The following is a 26,593-nucleotide window of genomic DNA, read 5'->3' as shown; positions in this document are numbered from 1 at the left end:
ATGTTTGCTCAGCTGAGTATTAGGTAGGTGTTTGGAATTTTTATCTTTTATTTTTGATAAACATTATTGTTCATTCAATGATGCACTTTCAGGTAAAAGTTGGCATGAAGTAAACTGTGTGGGATTACCAGATCTCCAGCTCATCTGTCTTCTTGGTACTGAGATAGAAGGAGAAGGGTTACAGACTGTGGTACCTACACCCGTCAGTGCTTCCCTCAGCCATAACAGGTGGGCAGGTGATTTTGATCTTTGTTTAACAGGTTAGTCCCTTTCCTGAATAAAGCGCTAGGAATCATTAAATTAGAGGTAGTAATATATATATAGTATTTGTATACATTTTGTAAAATTTTATCTTCCACTTTTTTAGTTAACTCCAGGTCACAGCAATGTACACTTACATACAGATACAAACAGAGCATTTGTCATTTACACTTTTCCTTTGAAAATAAAATATCTTAATAGTCTGTCTAATATTGATATATCACAGATGCTTCAACAAGTTGGTTTTAATTAATGACAGAGATTCTGTAGAGACAGACATTGGAAAGTTTTGAAACAAGGAATGTGGTTAAAAATCTTGATTTTTCCCTCTCACAATGTGTCTGCCACATATTGTTAACATTTTCAGATAATCCGCTGTTCTATGACTGTAAAAATTTGGAGGTTTTGTTCCTTTCCTCTCAAAGCATTTGTAGAGGTAGTAATATATTTTAAAAGGAATTTGGGGTACAGGGATCATTGCTTTACTTTTTGTTATTTGAGGAATAAGTTAAATATGAGTATGTAACAAGTATTCATTTACTGTAAAGTATTACTGTATTTTTCATGTTCATTGGGAATTGTTTCATTTTAGATCTTTTTAACTTTATAAAAAGGCATGTAATCATTTGAGGCTCACTTTATGTACTTAATGTCATACTGCTAACATTGATCTATTGTGTATTTTGGAGGTGGGGAGCTGCCATATAGCATTCCATCGTGTGATTGTACCACAGTTTTCACACCTACTCTCTTGATGATGGAATGTTGCTAATGTTCAACTTCAGGGGGTAATTTCAAACTGTTTTCCAAAATGGTTGCCTCAATTTACTTTCCCCTGCAATGTAAACAAGATCTTTGGAAGCTGTGTGGTCTCTTATATTTAGTATTCTCAGACTCTGAAATTTTTGTCAGTTGAATGGCTTATCTCATTGTGGTCTTAATTTGCAGTTCTCTGATATTGAACATTTATTTATATATTTAATATTTCCTCTCTTGAGAAATGTATTTTCATATCCTTTGCCTACTGGATTGCTTATAGTTTTCTCATTGACTTCTAGGAGTTCTTTATATATTCTTGATAATAATCCTTTTGGTTGTGTTTCTGAGCTTTAAAATCTGTCTTTCAGGTATCTTTTGATGAATACAGTTCTTAATTTGAATATAATCCTATTTATCCATTTTCAATAATCAATATCTTTGTATCTAATTTAAGAACTATTTCCTGTCTAAAGGTCTAAGAAGTTCACCTATATTTTCCTAAGAGTTTTAAAGTTTGCTTTTTTTAATGGTATGAGAGGAAGGCTAGGAACCCTATTTTCATTTGGATAACCATTTTTCTCCACCTACGTTTACAGAATATTCCCTCCTTTCCTTATTGTCCTACATATCATCTCTGTCATTTTCCAAACCTCCCTCTATGCACTGATTTGTTTCTGGGCTCTCTTTATATTCCATTAGTCAATATATTTATCCTTGTGCCAATACCACATTTTCATAATTGGTAACTTCATAGGAAGTCCTGGTATCTGGTTAACAAGTCTCCCTTTTTGCTTTTCTTCTTTAGAAGCTGTGGCAGGCAGCCTCTAAGATGGCTTCTTATAATCCAGCCTTCTGATGGTCACACTCTTGTGTATTTCTGTTCCCTGGAGTGTGGTCTGGAGTTAGTGACTTGCTTTCAGTAAATAAAATTTGGCAAAAATAATGGGATGTTACTTCTAAGATTAGATTATAAAAGACTATGGCTATTTGGGGTCTTTTGTGTTTCCATACAAATTTGAAAATTTTTTGCTCTAGTTCTGTGAAAAATGCCATTGGTAATTTGATAGGGATTGCACTGAATCTGTAGATTGCCTTGGGTAGTATAGTCATTTTAACAATATCAATTCTTCCAATCCAAGAGCACAGTATATCATTCCTTCTGTTTGTGTCATCTTTAATTTCTTCCATCAGCGTCTTACAGTTTTCAGAATACGGGTCTTCCTGACTTCAGACTATGCTACAAAGCTACAGTAATCAAAACAGTATGGTAGTGGCACAAAAACAGCTACATAGATCAATGGGACAGGATAGAAAGCCCAGAAATAAACCTACACACTTATGGTCAATTAATCTACCACAAAGGAGGCAAAAATATACAATGGATAAAAGACAGCCTCTTCAATAAGCAGTGCTGGGGAAACTGGACAGCTATGTATAAAAGAATGAAATTAGAACATTCTTTAATACCCTATACAACAATAAACTCAAAATGGATTAAAGACCTAAATGTGAGCCTGAATACTATAAAACTCCTAGAGGAAAACATAGGCAGGACACTCTTTGACATAAATCTCAGCATTCTTTTTTTTGATCCATCTCATAGAGTAACGGAAACAAAAGAAAAAATAAGCAAATGGGACCTAATTAAACTTACAAGCTTTTGCATAGCAAAGGAAACCATAAACAAAACGAAAAGACAACTTACGAAATGGGAGAAAATATCTGCAAACATTGCGACCAACAAGGGCTTAATTTCCAAAATATACAAGCAGCTCATACAGCTCAATATCCAAAAAACAAACAACCCAATCAAAAAATGGGCAGAAGACCTAAATAGACATTTCTCCAAAGAAGACATACAGATGTCCAATAGGCACATGAAAAGATGCTCAACATCGCTAATTATTAGAGAAATGCAAGTCAAAACTACAATGAGGTACCACCTCACACTGGTCAAAATAGCCATCATCAAGAAGCCTACAAATAATAAATGCTAGAGAGGTTGTGGAGAAAAGAGAACCCTCCTACGCTGTTGGTGGGAATGTAAATTGGTGCAGCCACTATGGAGAACAGTATGGAGGTTCCTTAAAAAACTAAAAATAGAGTTGCCATATGATACAGCAATCGCACTTCTGGGTATATATCCAGAGAAAACTCTAATTCTGAAAGATAATGCACCCCAGTGTTCATAGCAGCACTATTTACAGTACCCAAGACATGGAAGCAACTTAAATGTTCATTGACAGATGAATGGATAAAGAAGATGTGGTATGTGTGTGTGTGTGTGTGTACACACACACACACACACACACACACACACACAATGGAATATTACTCAGCCATAAAAAAGAATGAAATAATGCCATTTGCAGCAATATGGATGGACCTGCAGATTATCCTATTAAGTGAAGTAAGACAGATAGAGATAGACAAATATCATATGATATCACTTATATGTGGAGTCTAAAAAAATGATACAAATGAACTTATTTACTAAACAAATAGACTCACAGACATAGAAAACAAACTTATGGTTACCAAAGGGGAAAGAGGGGAGGGACAAATTTGGAATTTGGGATTAACAGATATACACTATTATATATAAAATAAACAACAGGACCTACTATATAGCACAGGACACTATATTTAATATCTTGTAATAACCTATAATGGAAAAGAATCTGAAAAAGAATATATATGTACACACATATATATTTTTTTCAGGTATACAGCAAAGTGATATATATATATATATATATATATATATATATATGGAGTAAACAACTATACTTCAAGAAAAAAAAAAGACTATGGTTTCTGTCAGGCACTCTCTCTGACTTGCTTGTTCTGAGGGAAGCCAGCTGCCCTGTGAACTGTCCTAGAGAAAGTCTGAACATAGAGGAGTAAAGGTAATTACTGATGGAGCAAGATTCTTGAGAGGTGGGGAGTGGTGGATTCAAGAGACTAGTTGAAGAGATTAATATTGAGCTAGAGGAGGAACACCTGAACCACTGAGGCTGTGGGGCAGGTAGAAAGGACAGAGGAAGACATAGGTGTATCTGAGTGGGTTTACACGCAGGGAAGAGGACAGAGCACTGTAAATTCTAACATGAAGCACTTTGATAAACACCTATTCCTTTCCTAATTCTCTATGATAAATGCATATTGATTTAATAGAAAGACCACTGGACCAAAGCCATAAGACCTAAGTTCTGGTCTTGACACTGACACAACATTTTCTTTCATGATTGGAGACACCTAATTTTTCTGAGTTTCACTTTCTTTGTCTTTTATTGAGGGATATAGATTATCAGTAGATAACATGTAAGATCCCTTCCAAATCAAAGCTACCATAATTGGTTATTTTCATTGTGTGTATTGCATAAAATTAAATTTTTAGATTTCTATTAAATGTTTTTTGTATGTGTGATTTGTTATGAGAATTGTTTCTTGATATATCAGGCTATTTATACCCTTCTTTGAGAGGCTCCTTACTCTGAGATTTTTCTGTGTGTTTGAATATCAACACACAATTTTACTAGCATTATTTCCAATAATGCTTCTGTCTAAAAGACTTAATAATTCACTCCTTAAATCTCTTCCTTTGTGTCTTTTAATTACTCTAACAAATATCATCCTACCTAGTATTATTAATATATTATTTGTTTGGAGAAGGAACTACCATTTAGAGTTTACCTGAATTTAATCCTAAAAAATGAAATCAATAGCCTGTTTGAATCAAATCATTTCATAAGTCTAGAATAAATTTGTGTCCTATTTATTTCTAGTTTTTCCCAACTGGTGATTATTGCTTTTCTAGCTTTTTAAGTTTGTTTTCTTCTTTTTTTTTTTTTTATAACAAAGTGAAGCAGTTATACATATACATATGTTCCCATATCTCTTCCCTCTTGCGTCTCCCTCCCTCCCAACCTCCCTATCCCACCCCTCCAGGTGGTCACAAAGCACCGAGCTGATCTCCCTGTGCTATGCGGCTGCTTCCCACTAGCTATCTACCTTACGTTTGGTAGTGTATATATATCTATGCCTCTCTCTCGCTTTGTAACAGCTTACCCTTCCCCCTCCCCATATCCTCAAGTCCGTTCTCTAGTAGGTCTGTGTCTTTATTCCTGTCTTACCCCTAGGTTCTTCATGACATTTTTTTTTCTTAAATTCCATATATATGTGTTAACATACGGTATTTGTCTTTCTCTTTCTGACTTACTTCACTCTGTATGACAGACTCTAGGTCTATCCACCTCATTACAAATAGCTCAATTTCATTTCTTTTTATGGTTGAGTAATATTCCATTGTATATATGTGCCACATCTTCTTTATCCATTCATCCGCTGATGGACACTTAGGTTGTTTCCATCTCCGGGCTATTGTAAATAGAGCTGCAATGAACATTTTGGTACATGACTCTTTTTGAATTATGGTTTTCTCAGGGTATATGCCTAGTAGTGGGATTGCTAGGTCATATGGTAGTTCTATTTTTAGTTTTTTATGGAACCTCCATACTGTTCTCCACAGTGGCTGTATCAATTTAAATTCCCACCAACAGTGCAAGAGTGTTCCCTTTTCTCCACACCCTCTCCAGCATTTACTGTTTCTAGATTTTTTTGATGATGGCCATTCTGACTGGTGTGAGATGATATCTCATTGTAGTTTTGATTTGCATTTCTCTAATGATTAATGATGTTGAGCATTCTTTCATGTGTTTGTTGGCAGTCTGCATATCTTCTTTGCAGAAATGTCTGTTTAGGTCTTCTGCCCATTTTTGGATTGGGTTATTTGTTTTTTTGTTATTGAGCTGCACGAGCTGCTTATAAATTTTGGAGATTAATCCTTTGTCAGTTGCTTCATTTGCAAATATTTTCTCCCATTCTGATAGTTGTCTTTTGGTCTTGTTTATGGTTTCCTTTGCTGTGCAAAAGCTTTGAAGTTTCATTAGGTCCCATTTGTTTATTTTTGTTTTTATTTCCATTTCTCTAGGAGGTGGGTCAAAAAGGATCTTGCTGTGATTTATGTCATAGAGTGTTCTGCCTATGTTTTCCTCTAAGAGTTTGATAGTTTCTGGCCTTACATTTAGGTCTTTAATCCATTTTGAGATTATTTTGTGTATGGTGTTAGGGAGTGATCTAATCTCATCTTTTACATGTACCTATCCAGTTTTCCCAGCACCATTTATTGAAGAGGCTGTCCTTTCTCCACTGTACATTCCTGCCTCCTTTATCAAAGATAAGGTGACCATATGTGCGTGGGTTTATCTCTGGGTTTTCTATCCTGTTCCATTGATCTATCTTTCTGTTTTTGTGCCAGGACCATACTGTCTCGATTACTGTAGCTTTGTAGTATAGTCTGAAGTCAGGGAGCCTGATTCCTCCAGCTCCGTTTTTCGTTCTCAAGATTGCTTTGGCTATTCGGGGTCTTTTGTGTTTCCATACAAATTGTGAAATTTTTTGTTCTAGTTCTGTGAAAAATGCCAGTGGTAATTTGATAGGGATTGCATTGAATCTGTAGATTGCTTTGGGTAGTAGAGTCATTTTCACAATCTTGATTCTTCCAATGCAAGAACATGGTATATCTCTCCATCTATTTGTATCATCTTTAATTTCTTTCATCATTTGTCTTATAATTTTCTGCATACAGATCTTTTGTCTCCTTCGGTAGGTTTATTCCTAGATATTTTATTCCTTTTGTTGCAATGGTAAATGGGAGTGTTTTCTTGATTTCACTTTCAGATTTTTCATCATTAGTGTATAGGAATGCCAGAGATTTCTGTGCATTAATTTTGTATCCTGCTACTTTACCAAATTCATTGATTAGCTCTAGTAGTTTTCTGGTAGCACCTTTAGGATTCTCTATGTATAGTATCATGTCATCTGCAAACAGTGACAGCTTTACTTCTTCTTTTCTGATTTGGATTCCTTTTATTTCCTTTTCTTCTCTGATTGCTGTGGCTAAAACTTCCAAAACTATGTTGAATAAGAGTGGTGAGAGTGGGCAGCCTTGTCTTGTTCCTAATCTTAGTGGAAATGCTTTCAGTTTTTCACCACTGAGGATGATGTTGGCTGTGGGTTTGTCATATATGGCCTTTATTATGTTGAGGAAAGTTCCCTCTATGCCTACTTTCTGCAGGGTTTTTATCATAAATGGGTGTTGAATTTTGTCAAAAGCTTTCTCTGCTTCTATTGAGATGATCATATGGTTTTTCTCCTTCAATTTGCTAATATGGTGTATCTCATTGATTGATTTGCGTATATTGAAGAATCCTTGCATTACTGGAATAAACCCCACTTGGTCATGGTGTATGATCCATTTAATGTGCTGTTGGATTCTGTTTGCTAGTATTTTGTTGAGGATTTTTGCATCTATGTTCATCAGTGATATTGGCCTGTAGTTTTCTTTCTTTGTGACATCCTTGTCTGGTTTTGGTATCGGGGATGGTGGCCTCCTAGAATGAGTTTGGGAGTGTTCCTCCCTCTGCTATATTTTGGAAGAGTTTGAGAAGGATAAGTGTTAGCTCTTCTCTAAATGTTTGATAGAATTCACATGTGAAGCCATCTGGTCCTGGGCTTTTGTTTGTTGGAAGATTTTTAATCACAGTTTCAATTTCAGTGCTTGTGATTCGTCTGTTCATCTTTTCAATTTCTTCCTGATTCAGTCTTGGCAGGTTGTGCATTTCTAAGAATTTGTCCATTTCTTCCAGGTTGTCCATTTTATTGCCATAGAGTTGCTTGTAGTAATCTCTCATGATCTTTTGTATTTCTGCAGTGTCAGTTGTTACTTCTCCTTTTTCATTTCTAATTCTATTGATTTGAGTCTTCTCCCTTTTTTTCTTGATGAGTCTGGCTAATGGTTTATCAATTTTGTTTATCTTCTCACAGAACTAGCTTTTAGTTTTATTGATCTTTGCTATCATTTCCTTCATTTCTTTTTCATTTATTTCTGATCTGATTTTTATGATTTCTTTCCTTCTGCTAACTTTGGGGTTTTTTTGTTGTTCTTTCTCTAATTGTTTTAGGTGGAAGGTTAGGTTGTTTATTCGAGATGTTTCCTGTTTCTTAAGGTAGGATTGTATTGCTATAAACTTCCCTCTTAGAACTGCTTTTGCTGCATCCCATAGATTTTGGGTCATCATGTCTCCATTGTCATTTGTTTCTAGGTATTTTTTTATTTCCTCTTTGATTTCTTCAGTGATCACTTCGTTATTAAGTAGTGTATTGTTTAGCCTCCATGTATTTGTATTTTTTACAGATCTTTTCCTGTAATTGATATCTAGCCTCATAGCGTTGTGGTCGGAAAAGATACTTGATACAATTTCAGTTTTCTTAAATTTACCAAGGCTTGATTTGTGACTCAAGATATGATCTATCCTGGAGAATGTTCCATGAGCACTTGAGAAAAATGTGTATTCTGTTGTTTTTGGATGGAATGTCCCATAAATATCAATTAAATCCATCTTGTTTAATGTATCATTTAAAGCTTGTGTTTCCTTATTTATTTTCATTTTGGATGATCTGTCCATTGGTGAAAGTGGGGTGTTAAAGTCCCCTACTATGAATGTGTTACTGTCGATTTCTCCTTTTATGGCTGTTAGTATTTGTCTTATGTATTGAGGTGCTCCTATGTTGGGTGCATAAATATTTACAAGTGTTATATCTTCTTCTTGGATCGATCCCTTGATCATTAGATAGTGTCCTTCTTTGTCTCTTCTAATAGTCATTATTTTAAAGTCATTTTGTCTGATATGAGAATTGCTACTCCAGCTTTCTTTTGGTTTCCATTTGCATGAAATATCTTTTTCCATCCCCTTACTTTCAGTGTGTATGTGTCTCTAGGTTTGAAGTGGGTCTCTTGTAGACAGCAAATATATGGGTCTTGTTTTTGTATCCATTCAGCCAATCTGTGTCTTTTGTTGGGAGCATTTAGTCCATTTACATTTAAGGTAATTATCGATATGTATGTTCCTATTCCCATTTTCTTAATTGTTTTGGGTTCGTTATTGTAGGTCTTTTCCTTCTCTTGTGTTTCTTGCCTAGAGAAGTTCCTTTAGCAGTTGTTGTAAAGCTGGTTTGGTGGTGCTGAACTCTCTCAGCTTTTGTTTGTCTGTAAAGGTTTTAACTTCTCCATCAAATCTGAATGAGATCCTTGCTGGGTAGAGTAATCTTGGTTGCAGGTTTTTCCCCTTCATCACTTTAAATATGTCCTGCCAGTCCCTTCTGGCTTGCAGAGTTTCTGCTGAAAGATCAGCTGTTAACCTTATCGGGATTCCCTTGTATGTTATTTGTTGTTTTTCCCTTGCTGCTTTTAATATTTTGTTTTTGCATTTAATTTTTGACAGTTTGATTAATATGTGTTTTGGCGTGTTTCTCCTTGGATTTATCCTCTATGGGACTCTCTGTGCTTCCTGGACTTGATTAACTATTTCCATTTCCATATTAGGGAAGTTTTCAACTATAATCTCTTCAAATATTTTCTCAGTCCCTTTGTTTTTCTCTTCTTCTTCTGGAACCCCTATAATTCGAATGTTGGTGTGTTTAATGTTGTCCCAGAGGTCTCTGAGACTATCCTCAGTTCTTTTCATTCTTTTTTCTTTATTCTGCTCTGCAGTAGATATTTCCACTATTTTATCTTCCAGGTCACTTATCCATTCTCCTGCCTCAGTTATTCTGCTATTGATCCCATCTAGATTATTTTTAATTCCATTTATTGTGTTGTTCATCATTGTTTGTTTCATCTTTAGTTCTTCTAGGTCCTTGTTTAATGTTTCTTGCATTTTGTCTATTCTATTTCCAAGATTTTGGATCATCTTTACTATCATTATTCTGAATTCTTTTTCAGGTAGACTGCCTATTTCCTCTTCATTTGTTAGGTCTGGTGGGTTTTTATCTTGCTCCTTCATCTTCTGTGTGTTTTTCTGTCTTCTCATTTTGCTTATCTTAACTGTGTTTGGGGTCTCCTTTTTGCAGGCTGCAGGTTCGTAGTTCCCGTTGTTTTTGGTGTCTGTCCCCAGTGGCTAAGGTTGGTTCAGTGGGTTGTGTAGGCTTCCTGGTGGAGGGGACTAGTGCCTGTGTTGTGGTGGATGAGGCTGGATCTTGTCTTTCTGGTGGGCAAGTCCATGTCTGGTGGTGTGTTTTGGGGTGTGTGTGGACTTTTTATGATTTTAGGCAGCCTCTCTGATAATGGGTGGGGTTGTGTTCCTGTCTTGCTAGTTGTTTGGCATAGGATGTCCAGCACTATAGCTTGCTGGTTGTTGAGTGAAGCTGGGTGCTGGTGTTGAGATGGAGATCTCTGGGAGATTTTCGCCATTTGATATTATGTGGAGCTGGGAGATCTCTTGTGGACCAGTGTCCTGAAGTTGGCTCTCCCACCTCAGAGGCACAGCACTGACTCCTGGCTGCAGCACCAAGAGCCTTTCATCCACATGGTTCAGAATAAAATGGAGAATAAATAGAAAGAATTAGTATAAGTAGGAAGAAAGGAGAAAAGGAAGAAAGGAAGGAAGGAAGGAAGAAAGAAAGAAAAGAAAGAAAGGAAGAAAGAAAGAAAGGAGGGAGGGAGGGAGGGAGGAAGGAGTGAAGGAAGGAAAAAAGAAAGATAAAGTAAAATAATATAAAGTAAGATAAAATATAAAGTTATTAAAATAAAATAATAATAAGAAAAAAATTAAAAACAAAACAAAACAAAACAAAAACCGCACGGATAGAACCCTAGGACAAATGGTGGAAGCAAAGCTATACAGACAAAATCTCACACAGAAGCATACACATACACACTCACAAAAAGTGGAAAAGGGGAAAAGATCATAAATCTTGCTCTCGAAGTCCACCTCCTTAATTTGGGATGATTCGTTGTCCATTCATGTATTCCACAGATGCAGGGTACATCAAGTTGATTGTGGAGCTTTAATCCGCTGTTTCTGAGGCTGCTGGGAGAGATTTCCCTTTCTCTTCTTTGTTCTTACAGCTCCCAGGGGCTCAGCTTTGGATTTGGCCCCGCCTCTGCGTGTAGGTCGCTGGAGGGCATCTGTTCTTCCCTCAGACAGGACGGGGTTAATGGAGCCGCTGATTCGGGGGCTCTGGCTCACTCAGGCCGGGGGGAGGGAGGGGCATGGAGTGCGGGGCGGGCCTGCGGCGGCACAGGCCAGCATGACGTTGCACCAGCCTGAGGCGCGCCGTGCGTTCTCCCGCGGAAGTTCTCCCTGTATCCCGAGACCCTGGCAGTGGCGGGCTGCACAGGCTCCCCGGAAGTGGGGTGTGGATAGTGACCTGTGCTCGCGCACAGGCTTCTTGGTGGCGGCAGCAGCAGCCTTAGCGTCTCATGCCCGTCTCTGTGGTCCACGCTTTTAGCCGTGGCTCGCGCCCGTCTCTGGAGTTCCTTTAAGCAGCGATCTTAATCCCCTCTCCTTGTGCACCAGGAAACAAAGAGGGAAGAAAAAGTCTCTTGCCTCTTAGGCAGGTCCAGACTTTATCCCGGACTCCCTCCCGGCTATCCGTGGCGCACTAACCCCCTGCAGGCTGTGTTCCTCTCCCGGCGCTCCAACCGAAGGCCGAGACTCAACTCCCAGCCCCGCCTGCCCCGGCGGGTGAGCAGACAAGCCTCTTGGGCTGGTGAGTGCCGGTCGGCCCTGATCCTCTGTGCGGGATTCTTACCGCTTTGCCCTCCGCACCCCTGTTACCGTGCTTTCCTCCGCGGCTCCGAAGCTTTCCCACTCCGCCACCCGCAGTCTCCGCCAGCGAAGGGCCTTCCTAGTGTGTGGAAAGCTTTCCTCCTTCACAGCTCCCTCCCAGAGGTGCAGGTCCTGTCCCTATCCTTTTGTCTCTGTTTATTCTTTTTTCTTTTGACCTACCGAGGTACGTGGGGGGGGGGGTTCTTGTCTTTTGGGAGATCTGAGGTCTTCTGCCAGCGTTCAGTAGGTGTTCTGTAGGAGTTGTTCCACATGTAGATGTATTTCTGGTGTATCTGTGGGGAGAAAGGTGATCTCCGCGTCTTACTCTTCCGCCATCTTCCCGGAAGCCCCGTTTTCTTCTTTAAACAGAATTAGTTGGAAGGTTAACTTAGTAATCCATTTTTATACTCTGGCATTTAATAACTCAGAGGGCTTAAGTCTATGTGTTTTGTTTTTATAGAAATATTCATAATTATATTATGCAGTGGAATAATAATACACAAAATAGCACAAATGAGGCCCAGTACACATTAGATTTATTATGCCTTTTATGGCATGAAATTTTCTCAACTCAAAGTATGCAAATGACCTTTTAGCAAAGATTTGTGTATGTTTGTTTGATTTCATTCCTCAGTTTTTAACAGGAGTGATATTTTTAGGTAGTAGGCAAACTTTTATCTATTTTTGCTTCTATGTGTACTTTGTATATAAAATGTTACATATCTAACAGAGATGCTGCAATTTCAGACGTTTGTGGTTAATGTAGGAATTTTCCTTCATTAGTAACACAAAGAAAATTATTGACTTTGAAGCTTCGGCAGCCTTGTATAGGGAAGAAATTCATTAAGCCAAGTCCTAAAAGTATTTGGGTAGGAATTTATGAAGGTAGCTCACCTTAAAAAAAATACATTTTTTTAAAATTTAAGAGAACAAACAGCTCTTAATTTATCTGATAATAAATCATCTACGAAAATAAATAACTCTGTTCACTTTTGAATATCATTACTGTCAGATAATATTGCTTGGACTTTTTAGTTTAGCAAATATTTATAGACAATTATGTGTCAAGAAGTGGTCTAAGTGCTAGGAATACCGTGTTGATCAAGACAGCCTCTTTCTTTTTTTGAGGTATAATTGACAGGCAACATTATATTAGTTTCAGGTATAAAACATGATGATTTGATATTTGCATGTATTGGGAAATGATCACCACAATGAGTCTAGTTAACATTCATCACCATACATAGTAACAGAATTTTTTTCTTATGATGAGAACTCTTAAGATCTACTTTCTTAGCCACTTTCAAATGTGCAACCGTGTTATTAACTGTAGTCACTATGCTGTACACTACATTCCCATGACTTACGTATTTTATAACTGGAAGTTTATACCTTTTGACTCTTTTCACCCGTTTTACCCACTGCCTCTGGCACCCACCATTCTGTTCTCTGTATTTATGAATTTTGTGTGTGTGTGTGATTCCACATCTGCATGTGGTATTTAAGACATTCTCTTGAAAGTAATGTTCTAGCACTAAATGTTGGCTGGAAAATAAATTTTATTTCATTTTTTGGCAATTGTTAGATGAGATCTGGTAAAAACAGAATTGTCCTTTGTTCAGAGATTTAATTAACTGTAATTTGGGACCACCTCCATTTATTTTATTGTTAGGTAATTGAATAACAAGGGTAGTGGAGTACTGATAAGTACTTTACACTAGGTTGTGCAGGACCCAAAAGGACAGAAAAAGCCTCCTGAAAGTTGTAAGACACCATGTTTTAGTAGGATAAGTGCAAGTAGTTAAATGTGCCTGCCTGCCTAGCATGGAATCTAGTTCAGAGTAGGTGATTAATGGCATTGATTAAGGCCGCTAATGAACAAATGAATGTATAGAACTCATGAGAAAAGAAGGGAAGGACGGGAAATGAGGCTGGAAGAGTTATGTACATCATGAAGGCCATCACTGTTTTCACTTTTTTGCTGTTACAAATTGTACTGTAATGAATAGCCTTGTAAATATATCCTTGTTCTCATGTATGAGCGTTTCTCTAATGTAGAAACCTAGAGGTGAAATGGCTGGGACATATAGCATTTATACCTTCATCTTTACTGGTTATTACTAACTTGCTCTCCAGAAGGTTATCAGTTTATGGTCCCACTGACAATATATAAGTTTCCATAGACTAGGAGAAGAGATTTACTGACATATAGCTGACAAAGATTAATTCAGAATATGTAAATAACTTCTCTGCCTCAAGGAAGAAAACAACCCAAATGAAAAACATGGGCAAAGAATGTGAACAGGCAGTTCATAGAAGAGGAACTGAAATGCTCAAATCTATTTGTAATCAAGGAAATACAAATATAAGACGTGCATGTTCATGTTTATCTTGATGATGCAGAAGCTTTTCAGACAGTTTATGTTGTTATTGTTTGACAAAAAGAAGGTATGGGGGTATCTTTGAACAGGGCTATAGCTAGCTCATAACATGCCTTGGAGCGAATTAGAAAAAGGGACTCCCTCTGGACATACAGAAAAAGTCTCTTCACCAGGATTCAAGGTTTGGCAAGCACCATAAATCAGATTTCAGACGCATTTGTACCTGGCATCCTTGTGCAAGGCACAGTCTGTACAATATACATGATTCCTTACCCCTGAAGCATGTCTGTTGAGTCCTAGGTTTCCAGAAGGAACTCTAAAAGTTACTGGTACATGGATGGTGTTATTGAAGGGCTTTAAGCAGGGGAGTGATGCTGTAGGTTATTCCATGTGGTTATAAGAGTATTTTGCATTTGTAGAGAAGTTACAGAATTTCAAAGTACCTTCACATGTATACTCTCGTTTCATCAGCTCTAAAATACTTAGTGGTATATAGGGTACTTGTTTTATCCTAATTTCACATATAAAAAGCTTAGATTAAAAATGTGGTTTTATTTATGCTCTACTGTTTCCAAAAGATAATAAAGGATTAAATGAGTTGCGCCAAGATCTCATAGTAGATAACAAAGTCTCATAGCTATAGTTCTTCTTACTTTGTTGGTGATTTTAAAATCTTTTACTGTAGAATAAAACCAGATACAAAAAACTACGTAATATAAATGCCATAGATCGAGTTACAAGGCAAACATTTTGAACACTTGTAACCCACCAAGTCAAGAAATAGAACTTTTCTAGCCATCCCAGAACCACTTGAGTGTGCCCTGTCCTAAGCATTACCTTTTCCTTTCCCGTTATTCTTACTTTTATAATAATAACTTTTATTTTGGCTATACTATTTTATGGTGTACTCATGGTACATTTCAGCGTTTCCCTGTCCTCTGTATTTTCTGAAAATTGGCAACTGGAACCAGGGCCTTGATTTTATCATATTAATAAGACTGTAGCTGGTGGTCTGTACTTTGGTCAGGAGGCATGTAATGTCCTTTTACTTTTTTTTTTTTTTTTTTTTTTGCGGTACGCGGGCCTCTCACTGTTGTGGCCTCTCCCGTTGCGGAGCACAGGCTCCGGACGCGCAGGCTCAGCGGCCATGGCTCCCGGGCCCAGCCGCTCCGCGGCACGTGGGATCTTCCCGGACCGGGGCACGAAGCCGTGTCCCCTGCATCGGCAGGCAGACTCTCAGCCACTGCGCCACCAGGGAAGCCCCTTTTACTTTTTATATACATTTTAAAATCAACTAATTTCTACAAATAAAGCACTTCTTTATTTACATCTCAAATTTTTCCCATTAAAAAATGTTTTTGGTTATATCCTGTAAATCTGTTGATCTGCAGTAGAGTCCAGCAAACTCTTTCCGTAAAGCTCTAGATAGTAAATATTTTGGAATTTGCAGGCCATTTGGGCTCTATTGCAGCTCCTTAGCTCTGCGATGTTATGATGAAAGCAGCGTTAGACAATACATAAGCAAATGGTGTGGTTTTTATAACTTTATTTACAAGAACAGAGGGCAGTCCAGATTTGGCCCATAGACCATTGGTTTACCAGCTCCTGATCTGTGGGTTTTGCCTCTATCCTTCTCTTTTCCTTACAATTTTTCTGTTAAAGAACCTGGGCGGTTTGACATGCATACTCTCCCATAATCTGGGTTTGTCAGTTACTCACGGTGCATTTCAACGTGTCTCCCTGTCCTCTGTATTTTCTGCAAATTAGCGGCTGAAACCAGCAGCTTGATTAGATGCAATTGGATCATGTTAGTAAGACTATAGCTGGTAGTCTGTTCTTTCATCAGGCAACATATAATGTCTGGTTACCTCTCTGTGTGACCTTAGTAGCATTGATGCTTAATGCCTAGCTTTGACCGGTGGTTTTAACCTTTGTTGTCATTGTTGTTCTGACTTACGATTCTAGTCCACTTCCCTTGAACTGCAGCACAGATACAGTAGAGCTTTGGTTCAGATATTGTTCCCAGGACCTCTTAGTGCTGACTTCCGCCTTTGACTTTCACTCAAGAAAGCACAGTAGAATGGGTGTAGGTGAGAATGATGATATATTATGGGGAATATTAATTTTATATTAAAATATGACCTGCCAACTTCGATGCTTTGTTGTTAGACACAAATTACTTTCTACACACTGCACAACCAACCTGAGCAAACCAGCCGTAAATCACTATCCTAGACTGTGTTGCTTAGCTGCTTGATTATAGTGCTTTTTTTTTTTAATGCTCTTTATTCCTCAAAAACTTTAAAATGACATTTTTGTTACTAGGGAATCTGGGTAGCACACAGAGCCTGAGAGCCAGAGGAGTTGGCAGCTGCTGCGGGCGCCAACTTCATGTTATTTACACAGGGCATATTACACATTAAGCCATGATAGCTGTCTTCTTTACTGAAGTCCCAAGTTTTGGAGTCTGTTGTTTGTAATACTGGACCACACTCTATCATTTACATAGTTAACTACAACTTAGTTATAAAATATTTCCCCAGTGCTAACAATAAATAATCTCACTGTAGCTCTTAAAGCTACAGCAGTAGCTACCTTGCTGCTTGACTGCTGAGCGGCAGAGTGGCATATATATTTGCAAGGCTTATGCTTTCCGTTATTTATTTTATGGTGTATGTGTATTTGATGACTCCTTAAAAGGTAACAAATCTAGACAACATTTAATGTTATATCTGCATCAGTTTCTAAGAATGCCCAAACAGTTTTTGTATCCATTTCCTATTTATTTTCCCAGGCTTTGGACCTAGTGATTTTATGTACATAGTTTCTGGCAAGAGTACAGACAGATCCCATTACAGAGCAAATGTGTATTTGAATAGCAGTGAGTGAATGCATTACTTTGAGCAAAAGTACAGTTTATGATTGGCGTTTTCTGTAAAGCAGTTATGCATAATATTTGCTCATAGTTAAAACACTTTGGCGTATTTTTCAAGGCTCAGAAGGTCTTATGTATCCTGGTCCCTTGTGAAAATATTGATTTAATACTACTTGCTGATCTCCAGTGGCAGAATAGAATTGGTAAAATGCCTATATCTGATACCTAGTGGGAAAATTATGTTGATGGAGTATGCAGTTGTTTGTGTTTCTTGAAGGGAAAGACACAGCTCCTTTTTCTCTCATCTAAAAATACTTCCTAAAGCTAATGCAAAATAATCTTTAGCTTACATTTTAAAATAGTAAGTTATGTATTCGGTTGGCATACGGAAAGTACTCTAGGTTGTTTCTCACTAAAGTGAATCTAAGAATCCATGTAGCAGGTTTGGTCAGTGACGGTAGAGGTATGACTACAGTTTGCCCAGACTTCGTGATGATATAAAATCATAGTAATAAATTCACAGAGGTCAAAGAGATCTGATGAATTTAAAAATGAGACAACCAGAGGAATGCTAATGAAAGACAAGGGCCTTTTTCAGAGCTAAGGAAGCAAATGAAGTCAAATTTATGTTCACATGGCTTAATTAGCTTCTCTTTGGACCATCCTGCCATTGATATTTGTTGAGTGTCCCTAAATGTGTGAAGTATATTACAACAAAGTTAGGATAATAGTTTTACAGGCTTCTGTAATTATTAGTATTATAGGTAGTTACAAATGGGAAAATATCTTAATAAACTGACACAAGGACCCATACCAAATTGTGAGGTAAAAAAATGTTTTTCTGTTTTTTAGCTATCAGTTTGGGGGGTTTTTGTTTGTTTGTTTTCTGATAGAACTTATGTTGTCTTCCAGTTTCAATGTCAATTTAGTTTCTTCGGTAAAGTATGAGAGATGTGCTGAAAACTGAAACCCCAGTTGCCGTATTTTAAGCTTATCTGCTTTTATACATAACTTTAAAAAGAAAAAAAGCTGAGCAAAGCGTTTTCTACAATCATGAGATTCAGGGACAGTTAAGATACTGTTTTTTGAAATGCTCTATAAACCTCCTTTGTTACAAAGGACCATAGTTCTTTGCTTAGTAATACCAGTGAATCATTCACCTTTTTAAACCCAACTAAATTATAAATGGCTGTCTACTCTCAGTGCCAGAGAAGGATAGTGGATAGTTTATGTGAAGATGGAGCCTGTCCAATGACCATTTTATCCACCCCACTTCCACAAATTTGTGACATTTCTTTTGATGTGTGGTGATTGATAACCTCTCTAAAAGAGGTACCTTCAGCCAGTTTATCTGAGAGGCAGTTTTTCCAAATATTCTCTTTCTTAGCATCTTCCAGTCTGACTATTACTCTAGAAATTTAGAAAAAAGCCTTCAACATTCCATATACCAAATTGGTCATCTGCTAGTTCAGCAGCCATAAGGCTAAAAGTCTAAGAACTTTTGTCATTTGGTTTGATCAGAACTCTTTTGGCAAGATTCTTGTACAATTTATGCTTTAAGAGAAGTGAAGACAATTCATTCAGAGCCAAAGTTAGGATTTCTAGCCTGTGATTTTTTTTTTTTTTTTTTTTTTAAAGTGAGCCCAGGAATGCTCTTGCTCATCTACCTGCTCTTACTGGTCTTTCAAAGCTCACTCTTTTTTTTTTTTTTTTGCGGTACGCGGGCCTCCCACTGCTGCGGCCTCTCCCGTTGTGGAGCACAGGCTCCGGACGCGCAGGCCCAGCGGCCACGGCTCACGGGCCCAGCCGCTCCGCGGCACGCGGGATCCTCCCTGACCGGGTCACGAACCCGTGTCCCCTGCATCGGCAGGCGGACTCCCAACCACTGTGCCAGCAGGGAAGCCCTAAATACAGTTTTTAAAGACTGTAAATAGTAATTTCTCTTTTCTTAAAGGTCATGATTATTTTTAAAATATTTTATTAGCTGTTTATGTGTTATCACAGCAGTAACCCAGGTAATAAAATAGACCAACTGTTTATTTTTAAATTCATTGTACCATTGTTTTTATGGGGAGAAGAAAAAGAACCCATATTTTAAAACACTGAGATGTGTAGGAAAAATTAAAATTTTATTTATTGTTCTTATACTAAAATAATATAGCTTTCAGTAAAAATACTATGAATGTAATATAATTATACTTTTTCTTTAAGCATTAAATGTAATGAATATAAATGAATATTAATATAATTATAGACTATCTAGAGTCAAAGAAGCATGTTTTGGTTTGGGGGGAAAGGATAAAAAAGTAAATTGCATATTACTCCAGCATTTTCTAGTTTGCTCATTCATTTACTAGGCATCTGTTGTGTGCTGGACTCAAGGGATCCAAAACATCATAAGATGCTCACAGTCTTTAGCGGAGACGGACAGACATTTATAGCCATCGTGATGAATGTAATGAGAGACGTGTACGAGGCACTGAGGAGGATTGCAGAGGGAGGAGATAGAACCTTGGCTGGTGATACAGGAGATGCGGGAGGCTAAGAAAGCTTCCTGCAGGACGAGCTATTTGAAATATGTGTAGGCATTCCATGTGGAATGGAGTTGGGGATGGATGTTCCTAACAGAAGTAGTAACATGAGCAAGGTATTGAGATCTGAGAGAGCATGGAAACTGCAAATGTTTCCTTAAAACGGGATATTAGTAATGGCAGAGGGAGGGCATGCCTGCAACTGGTGAGAAAGCCCTGGATTAGGGGTGTGTGTGTGTGTGTTGATGTGAGAGAGATGGGAATGGGAGAAGGAGGAGGGAGGGAAGGAAGGAGAGACAGAGATAGAGAATATGGAAAAAATACCCCTTCTCCTGGTAAGCAATAGATCAGGAGAGGCTGAAGGGGTTAGGGAATTCAAAGATAAGAGAAAGTTAAATCAAGTGTTTTGCCACTTTGGGAGATGCTGGTATATCCTGAAAAAAAAAAAGGTAGGAAAATTATTTGAATCAGAGTATTAGGAATTGTAATGCTTGTTTCCATTTTCTCTAAAGATACCAATTAAAATATACAAATCTGCGAGGATATAGGAAATGACCAGCGGTTAGTGCAAAACCAAATTTTAGGGATTTGAGGAGATTAAGTAACTCCCTCCATCTCTTGCTATTTCACAAGCTTCCTTTGTTGAACCTTTTCAAGTTCCTGGCCTCAAAATTTTAAAATGTTCTAGGGCTTAGGCCTCTGAGCTTTTCTCTTCTTAGGTAGCTTCATCTGGTTCCATGGTTTTAAATATCATCGATATACTGATGACTTCCAAATTTATGTCTCTTCCTCTGCCTCTTCTATGAATCTAAGACTCATATTTAACTGTCTACTTGACATCTCCACTGAGATCTAAATGGCATCTCAAATTGCCATGTCCAAAAAGAACTCTTTCTGTTTTGTAAATAAGTTCATTGGTACCATTTTTTTTTAGATTCTGCATATAAGCCATATCATATGATATTTGTCTTTTTCTGTCTGACTTACTTCACTCAGTATCACAATCTCTAGGTCCATCCATGTTGCTGCAAATGGCATTATTTCATTATTTTTAATGGCTGAGTAATATTCCACTGTATATATGTACCACATCTTCTTCATCTATTCACCTGTCCATGGACATTTAGGTTACTTCCTTGTCCTGGCTATTGTAAACAGTGCTGCAATGAACATTGGAGTGCATGTATCGTTTCAGACCATCTTTTTCTCTGGATATATGCCCAGTAGTGGGATTGCAGGATCATATGGTAGCTCTCTTTTTAGTTTTTTAAGAAATCTCCATACTGTTCTCCACAGTGGCTGTACCAATTTACATTCCCACCAACAGTGTCGGAGGATTCCCTTCTCTCCACACTTTCTCCAGCATTTATTGTTTGTAGATTTTTTGTTGATGGCCATTCTGACTGGTGTGAGATGTTATCTCATTGTAGTTTTGATTTGCATTTGTCTAATAATTAGTGATGTTGAACATCTTTTCATGTGCCTCTTGGCCATCTGTATGTCTTCTTTGGAGAAATGTCTATTTAGGTCTTCTGCCCATTTTTTGATCGGGTTGTTTGTTTTTATGATATTAAGCTACATGAGCTGTTTGTAAATTTTGGAGACTAATCCCTTGTCGGTCGCATCCTTTGCAAATATTTTCTCCCATTCTGTGGGTTATCTTTTCGTTTTGTTTATGGTTTCATTTGCTGTGCAAAAGCTTTTGAGTTTAGAAGATGAACTGATGGTTACTGGGGGGGAGCAATAGTTAGGGAGTTTGGGATTGACATGTACACACTGCTATATTTAAATTGGATAACCCACAAGGACCTACTGTATAGCACAGGGAACTCTGCTCAATATTTTTCTTATTTTAAAAAAATTTTTGTTTTATATTGGAGTATAGTTGATTAACAATGTTGTGTTAGTTTCAGGTGTACAGCAAAGTGATTCAGTTATACATACACATGTATCTATTCTTTTTCAAATTCTTTTCCCATTGAACTCTGCTCAATATTATATAACAACCTAAATGGGAAAAGAATTTGAAAAAGAATAGTACATGTTTAAAAAAAAAAAAAGAATTCTGTATTTGTCCCCTAAACGGCTCCTACTTTCAGTAAATGGCAACTCTACTCATTCTGAGGCTCAGGCCGAAAACCTTGGAGATAGTTATCTCTCTCTATCTATCTATCTATACTTTATTTTTTAGACCAATTTTAGATTTACAGAAAAATTGAGCAGATAGTACAGAGGTTTTGCATATAAGCTTCAGTCCAGCACAGTGTTTATTAGTTGTTACTATTGTCTTGTCTTAGTATGGTACATTTGTTGCAAATAATGAACCAATATTGATATATTATTGTTAAGTAAAGTCCATAGTTTACATTAGGATTCACTCTTTTTATTGTACAATTCAATTGATTTTAACAAGTGCATAATGTCATGTATCCACCATTACACACAGAATAGATTTCCCACCCTAAAAATCCCCTGTGCTCCATAGATTCATCCCTTTGCCCCGACCCTGAAGTGCCGGCAGCCACTGAACGTTTAACTTTCTCTGTGGTTTTGCGTTTTCCAGAATGGTATATTTGAAATCATACAATATGTAACCTTTTCAGATTGTCTTCTTTCACTTAGCAATACACGTCCTGGCCACCATGGTACTGTTAGTTTTTTGAATTTTAGCTATTCTAATTCATGCATAGTAGTGTCTCTTTTTTTTTTTTTTAATTTGCCATTTCCTAGTGACCTATGATGTTGAGAAGTTTTTCATATGGTTATGTGCCATCTGTGTATCTTCTTTGATGAGGTATCTGTTTGGATCCTTTGCCTATTTTTTATTTGGGCTGTTTGTTTTCTTTTTGTTGAATTTTGAGAACTCTTTATGTACTTTGGATACAAGTCCTTTATCAGATACGTGTTTGGCAAATATTTCCTCCCAGTCTGTGGCTTCTCTTTTCATTCTTTTAATAGAGCCTTTTGGGGAAGAGAAGGTTTTAATTTTAATAGAGTGCATCTTTATTATTTCTCTTACAGATCATGCTTTTGGTGTTGTATCTAAAGGCTCATCATCAAACCCAAAGTCATCTAGATTTTTTCCTATGCTGTCTTCTAAAAGTTTTATAATTTTGTGTTTTACATTTAGTTCTATGTTCCATTTTGAGTTTAATTTTTGTGAAAGATGTAAGATGTGTGTCTAGAGTCATTTTTTTGCATGTTAATGTCAGTTGTCCAGCACCATTTGTTGACAAAACAGTTTCTCCATGGAGTTGCTTTTGCTCCTTCGTCAAAGATCAGTTGATTGTATTTATGTGGGGTCAGTTCTGGGCCCTCTATTCTAATTCATTAACCTATTTGTCCATTCCTTCACCAATACCACATGGTCTTAATTACTGTAGCTTTATAGTAAGTCTTGAAGACAGGTAATGTCAGTCCTCTCACTTTGTTCTTTTCGGTATTGTGTTGGCTATTCTAGGTCTTTTGCCTTTTCATATAAACTTTAGAATGAATTTGTCAGTATCTACAAAATAACTTTCTAGGGTTTTGGTTGGGATTTTGCTTAATTTATAGATCACAATGGGAAGAATTGTCATGTTAACAGTATTGAGCCTTCCTCTCCAGGAATATGGACTATTTCTCCATTTATTTAGATCTCCTGTGATTTCTTTCATCAGTTTCATGGTTTTCCTTATACAGATGCTGTACATATTTTTGTTAGGTTTATACCTAAATATTTCACTTTTTTGACACTAATGTAAATGGTGTTATGTTTTTCATTTGAAATTCCAATTGTTCATTGCTGGTATGTAGGAAAACATTGACTTTCATATATTAACCTTGCTATGTCTCTTATTGGTTTTAGTCTACCCAGTTCTCAGACCTCCAAATTAATTTGTTAACAAATTCTGTCAGTTCTCCCTTAAAAATATATCCAAAATCTGACCATTTCTCACCGCTTCTGCAATACTCTGTCACTCTGGTGTAAGCTACTATCATCTTACCCTCTGTACTATTGCATCCTGAGAAGTGGGCTTCCTTTAATAACACAACATTTGTCACTACTCAATATACTATATATTGGTTATTTTTTGTTTGTTTGTTTAGTTGTTTACTCTCTTCTTCCCCCACTTCCTCCATGGAAGCAGGAACTTTGTTCTACTTGTTGCTGTTTCCCCTGTGCCTAGCCTGGTACCTGGTATTTGGGGTTAAATATGTATTTGTTGTATGAGTGAACTCACTCAGACTACTCAGTTCCTGCAACAGAGACTTGCTAAATAATATCTTAAAGAACATAAGGGTGCTACAAGCAACCTTCCAAGAGTTTCTAAAAAATTAGAATGTCTGCAAAATTCATCACTATTTCCCACACTTTACACTGTAACTCTAACTGGTATACATCTGAAGAGAGAACAATCACAGATCTGGAGAGTCACTCTGCCAATGCTATGAATAGTCTCCTTACCTTTTAGTTAAATTCGTTTTCATCCATATCTTCCCCTCCTCAACATGCCCACCCCCACTTCAACCCTTAGTTTTCCTTAGTGCCTTGGAAAAAGGACTTGTATTAATGGTGCAGTAAAGGGTTAATAGAACTGAGTTCCTTCTTTAGAACATGTTTAAAGTTATGAAATCTAACTCTGAAAAGCTACATATTTTTTGAATGATACTCCATTATTATTTCCCTGTAATCAAAAATATTCCTCTCTCCAAAAGTATATTCTTTATTACAAATTCATTAAATGATCATTATTTTATATGAGGCCTGAAGTCTAATAACTAGTAAAACGAGTTGTCATTTGGCTTCCCTGCATATCAGGATGTGTGTCCTCATACTACCTCTGTTGGAAATCTGTTTCTGGTGAAACCCCCAATTCTGGCAGCTTCTTTCAACTGACATAGCATTTTTTTCTTACCCTCAAAAAAAGCTTGCAGTTTATTTTAGAATGGCTTCCCACTGGGGTGAATAGCCACACAGGCACTTAATTGTTCAGTAAACCCCCTTGGGCTTTTAGCTGCCTTGATTTTTTAGGAGGAAGGCATCGGCATGATTCCTAAGGAGATGGTCTGTTATTCTTGAAACTTTCTTCAGGACTGAGCCTGTGGATGAATAAGGCACCGTGGGCACCAATTTAATTTTGCATTGTGTTTCAGAGTTGCATTATTGCGTGTCGTTTCAATATATCATAATGAGGCAGATCAGGGAGTTAATGTCTTTTATTGATGAAGCTACAGTGTGTATCAGTTTGGCTACATTGAAGAGGACAGGAGGAGATACTGCTTTCTGTGGATTGAAATTAATAATTTTAACCCATGATGCATTCTAGTTTGACAACATTGAGGGTAAAATTAATGTTGTCTTCAACTTTCTTGTCCTCTGTGCAAATCTCCAGAGATTACTTAGTCTCTATTGTAGGATTGTTACCAAAAAAATGAATGCTAAGGTTTATGGAAAGCATTTGAATAGCTTGGAGAAAGGGCAGTAGCCAAATAATGTTCCCTATGTGTTTGCCTCAGGCACATTCTCAAGTTAGCTTTGTTAAACTTGGGAGCCACTCTGTTTTCAGTATGCTGAGCTCCTCTCTGAACGATTACGAGAAAGAAAAACCTGTTATAAACATCAAATTCTGTTACTGTTCATGAACAACTATGATTATTACTGATTTATCTTTTTCTTTAGATGGGATTTTTTCCCTTAAAATATAATGAACTCAGAACCTGAAATTTTTATTATTAATACATAGGTTATGTTTTACATATGTGTATTACTATCACATATGAACCATAAAGGGTTTTATTATCTAAATTATTATTTTAGATTTGTGTGATGAAACTTCTCTACAATGTTTTTGCAAAGAACTGAGCTTTTAAAAAATACGCCTGTAAGGAAACTTTGTTCAGTGGTTTCTAAATTAAGATTTCAAGCTGTAAGCTTGTTAGAGGTTAAGTGAGACTATTGTATTTTAGTGATGCTTCAGTGTCCTCAGCATCTTTACAACCATGTGTGATTTTTAAAATAGAACTTTGGAACCTGTTGTTGTTATATTGAGATTGTGCACTCTGTTGACTTAAAGGCAAAGTAAACATTTTTAGGAGTTTATTAGTATCCCATAAAGGAAACAAACAGGACAGGTCTCAAATGGGCAAAGATGATGGCATTACTTTAAACATATGTTAAAAATTGACTAGAAGAGATCCTGAACAAGAATCTTTGTAAGACTTCCCAAGTGTGCTTTGGGTAACAGAGGCAGATAAACTATTTTATTCTGTTATTACTGCGAAGATTCATTGGTAATTTTCCCCCATGCTACCAAGTAGGATAAACAGAGCTCTGAGAGGGGAACTTCCATTTCATTTTGACAGTGATTTCCCTCAACTCCGAAGACAATACCCCCTTTACAACTCTGAACTAATTTTCAAATGTTAGCATTTCCCACATGGGTGTTTTGAGTAAGTCTGAAAATGTTTTGCTATTTATATCAAAGAACTCTGGAAACAAATATGAATGAGATGGAAATTTCTATCCTAAATTTTAGTATATGGTCTAGAGTTCCCACACAGTTTACATTAGGAAAACAACCATGCACACGCACACACGTATGTATGTACATTTCTGATTTAAACCACGTCATATCTTGATAAAAAGAAAATACGTAAAAGTTGTCTTAATAGGTTTTATTTCCCTTTCTGTCTGTGTCCCGTCTTCGTCATACTCTGCCAGTTAGGGATATTTAAAGAAACTTATTTTTAAGTTATGTGTATTACAGTGGCTTCAGAGTGTTACTTTCCATCAGTGCTGTGTAATAAGGTTTCTGATTAATATTTATGGTTGCTTTATCTCTTTCTCAAGTAAACCTCTGATATGAACAGTAATCTAGCCAACTGTCATACAATTCAGCATAGGTGGAAATTAGTTTTTAAGGGGAAGGTAGTGGTTACACTGCCTTTGCAAGAATGCAAATCTGGTATAGATACTATATATAATAATACTGTATTCAGTGACTACTTGACAGTTCGCAAAGCCTTTTCATGTATGCCACCTCATTGATTCTTAAAATAATCCTATTTGTAGACATAGAGGTATACTATCTTCAGATTACAGCACCATTTGTTAAAAAGACTTTCTCCATT

General features: G+C 37.0%; 1 protein-coding gene across 1 annotated transcript in view; it reads left to right on the top strand.

Annotated features, from left to right (window-relative positions):
- TSEN15 (tRNA splicing endonuclease subunit 15) overlaps nucleotides 1-26,593 on the top strand; it is a 149,445-nt gene that overhangs the window by 2,630 nt on the left and 120,222 nt on the right. The window contains exon 3 of the mRNA XM_022593350.3: nucleotides 93-228. Within this exon, the coding sequence (XP_022449058.1) occupies nucleotides 93-228 (136 nt within the window). The remainder of the gene's footprint in view (nucleotides 1-92; nucleotides 229-26,593) is intronic.

The sequence above is a fragment of the Delphinapterus leucas genome, chromosome 1, assembly GCF_059928025.1.
Source record: "Delphinapterus leucas isolate spDelLeu-1000000601 "Yukka" chromosome 1, BTC_Dleu_Yukka2, whole genome shotgun sequence".
Taxonomy (NCBI): Eukaryota; Metazoa; Chordata; class Mammalia; order Artiodactyla; family Monodontidae; genus Delphinapterus; species Delphinapterus leucas.
Note: the sequence above shows the minus strand (reverse complement) of the source record. Positions and strands in the feature narration are given on the sequence as shown.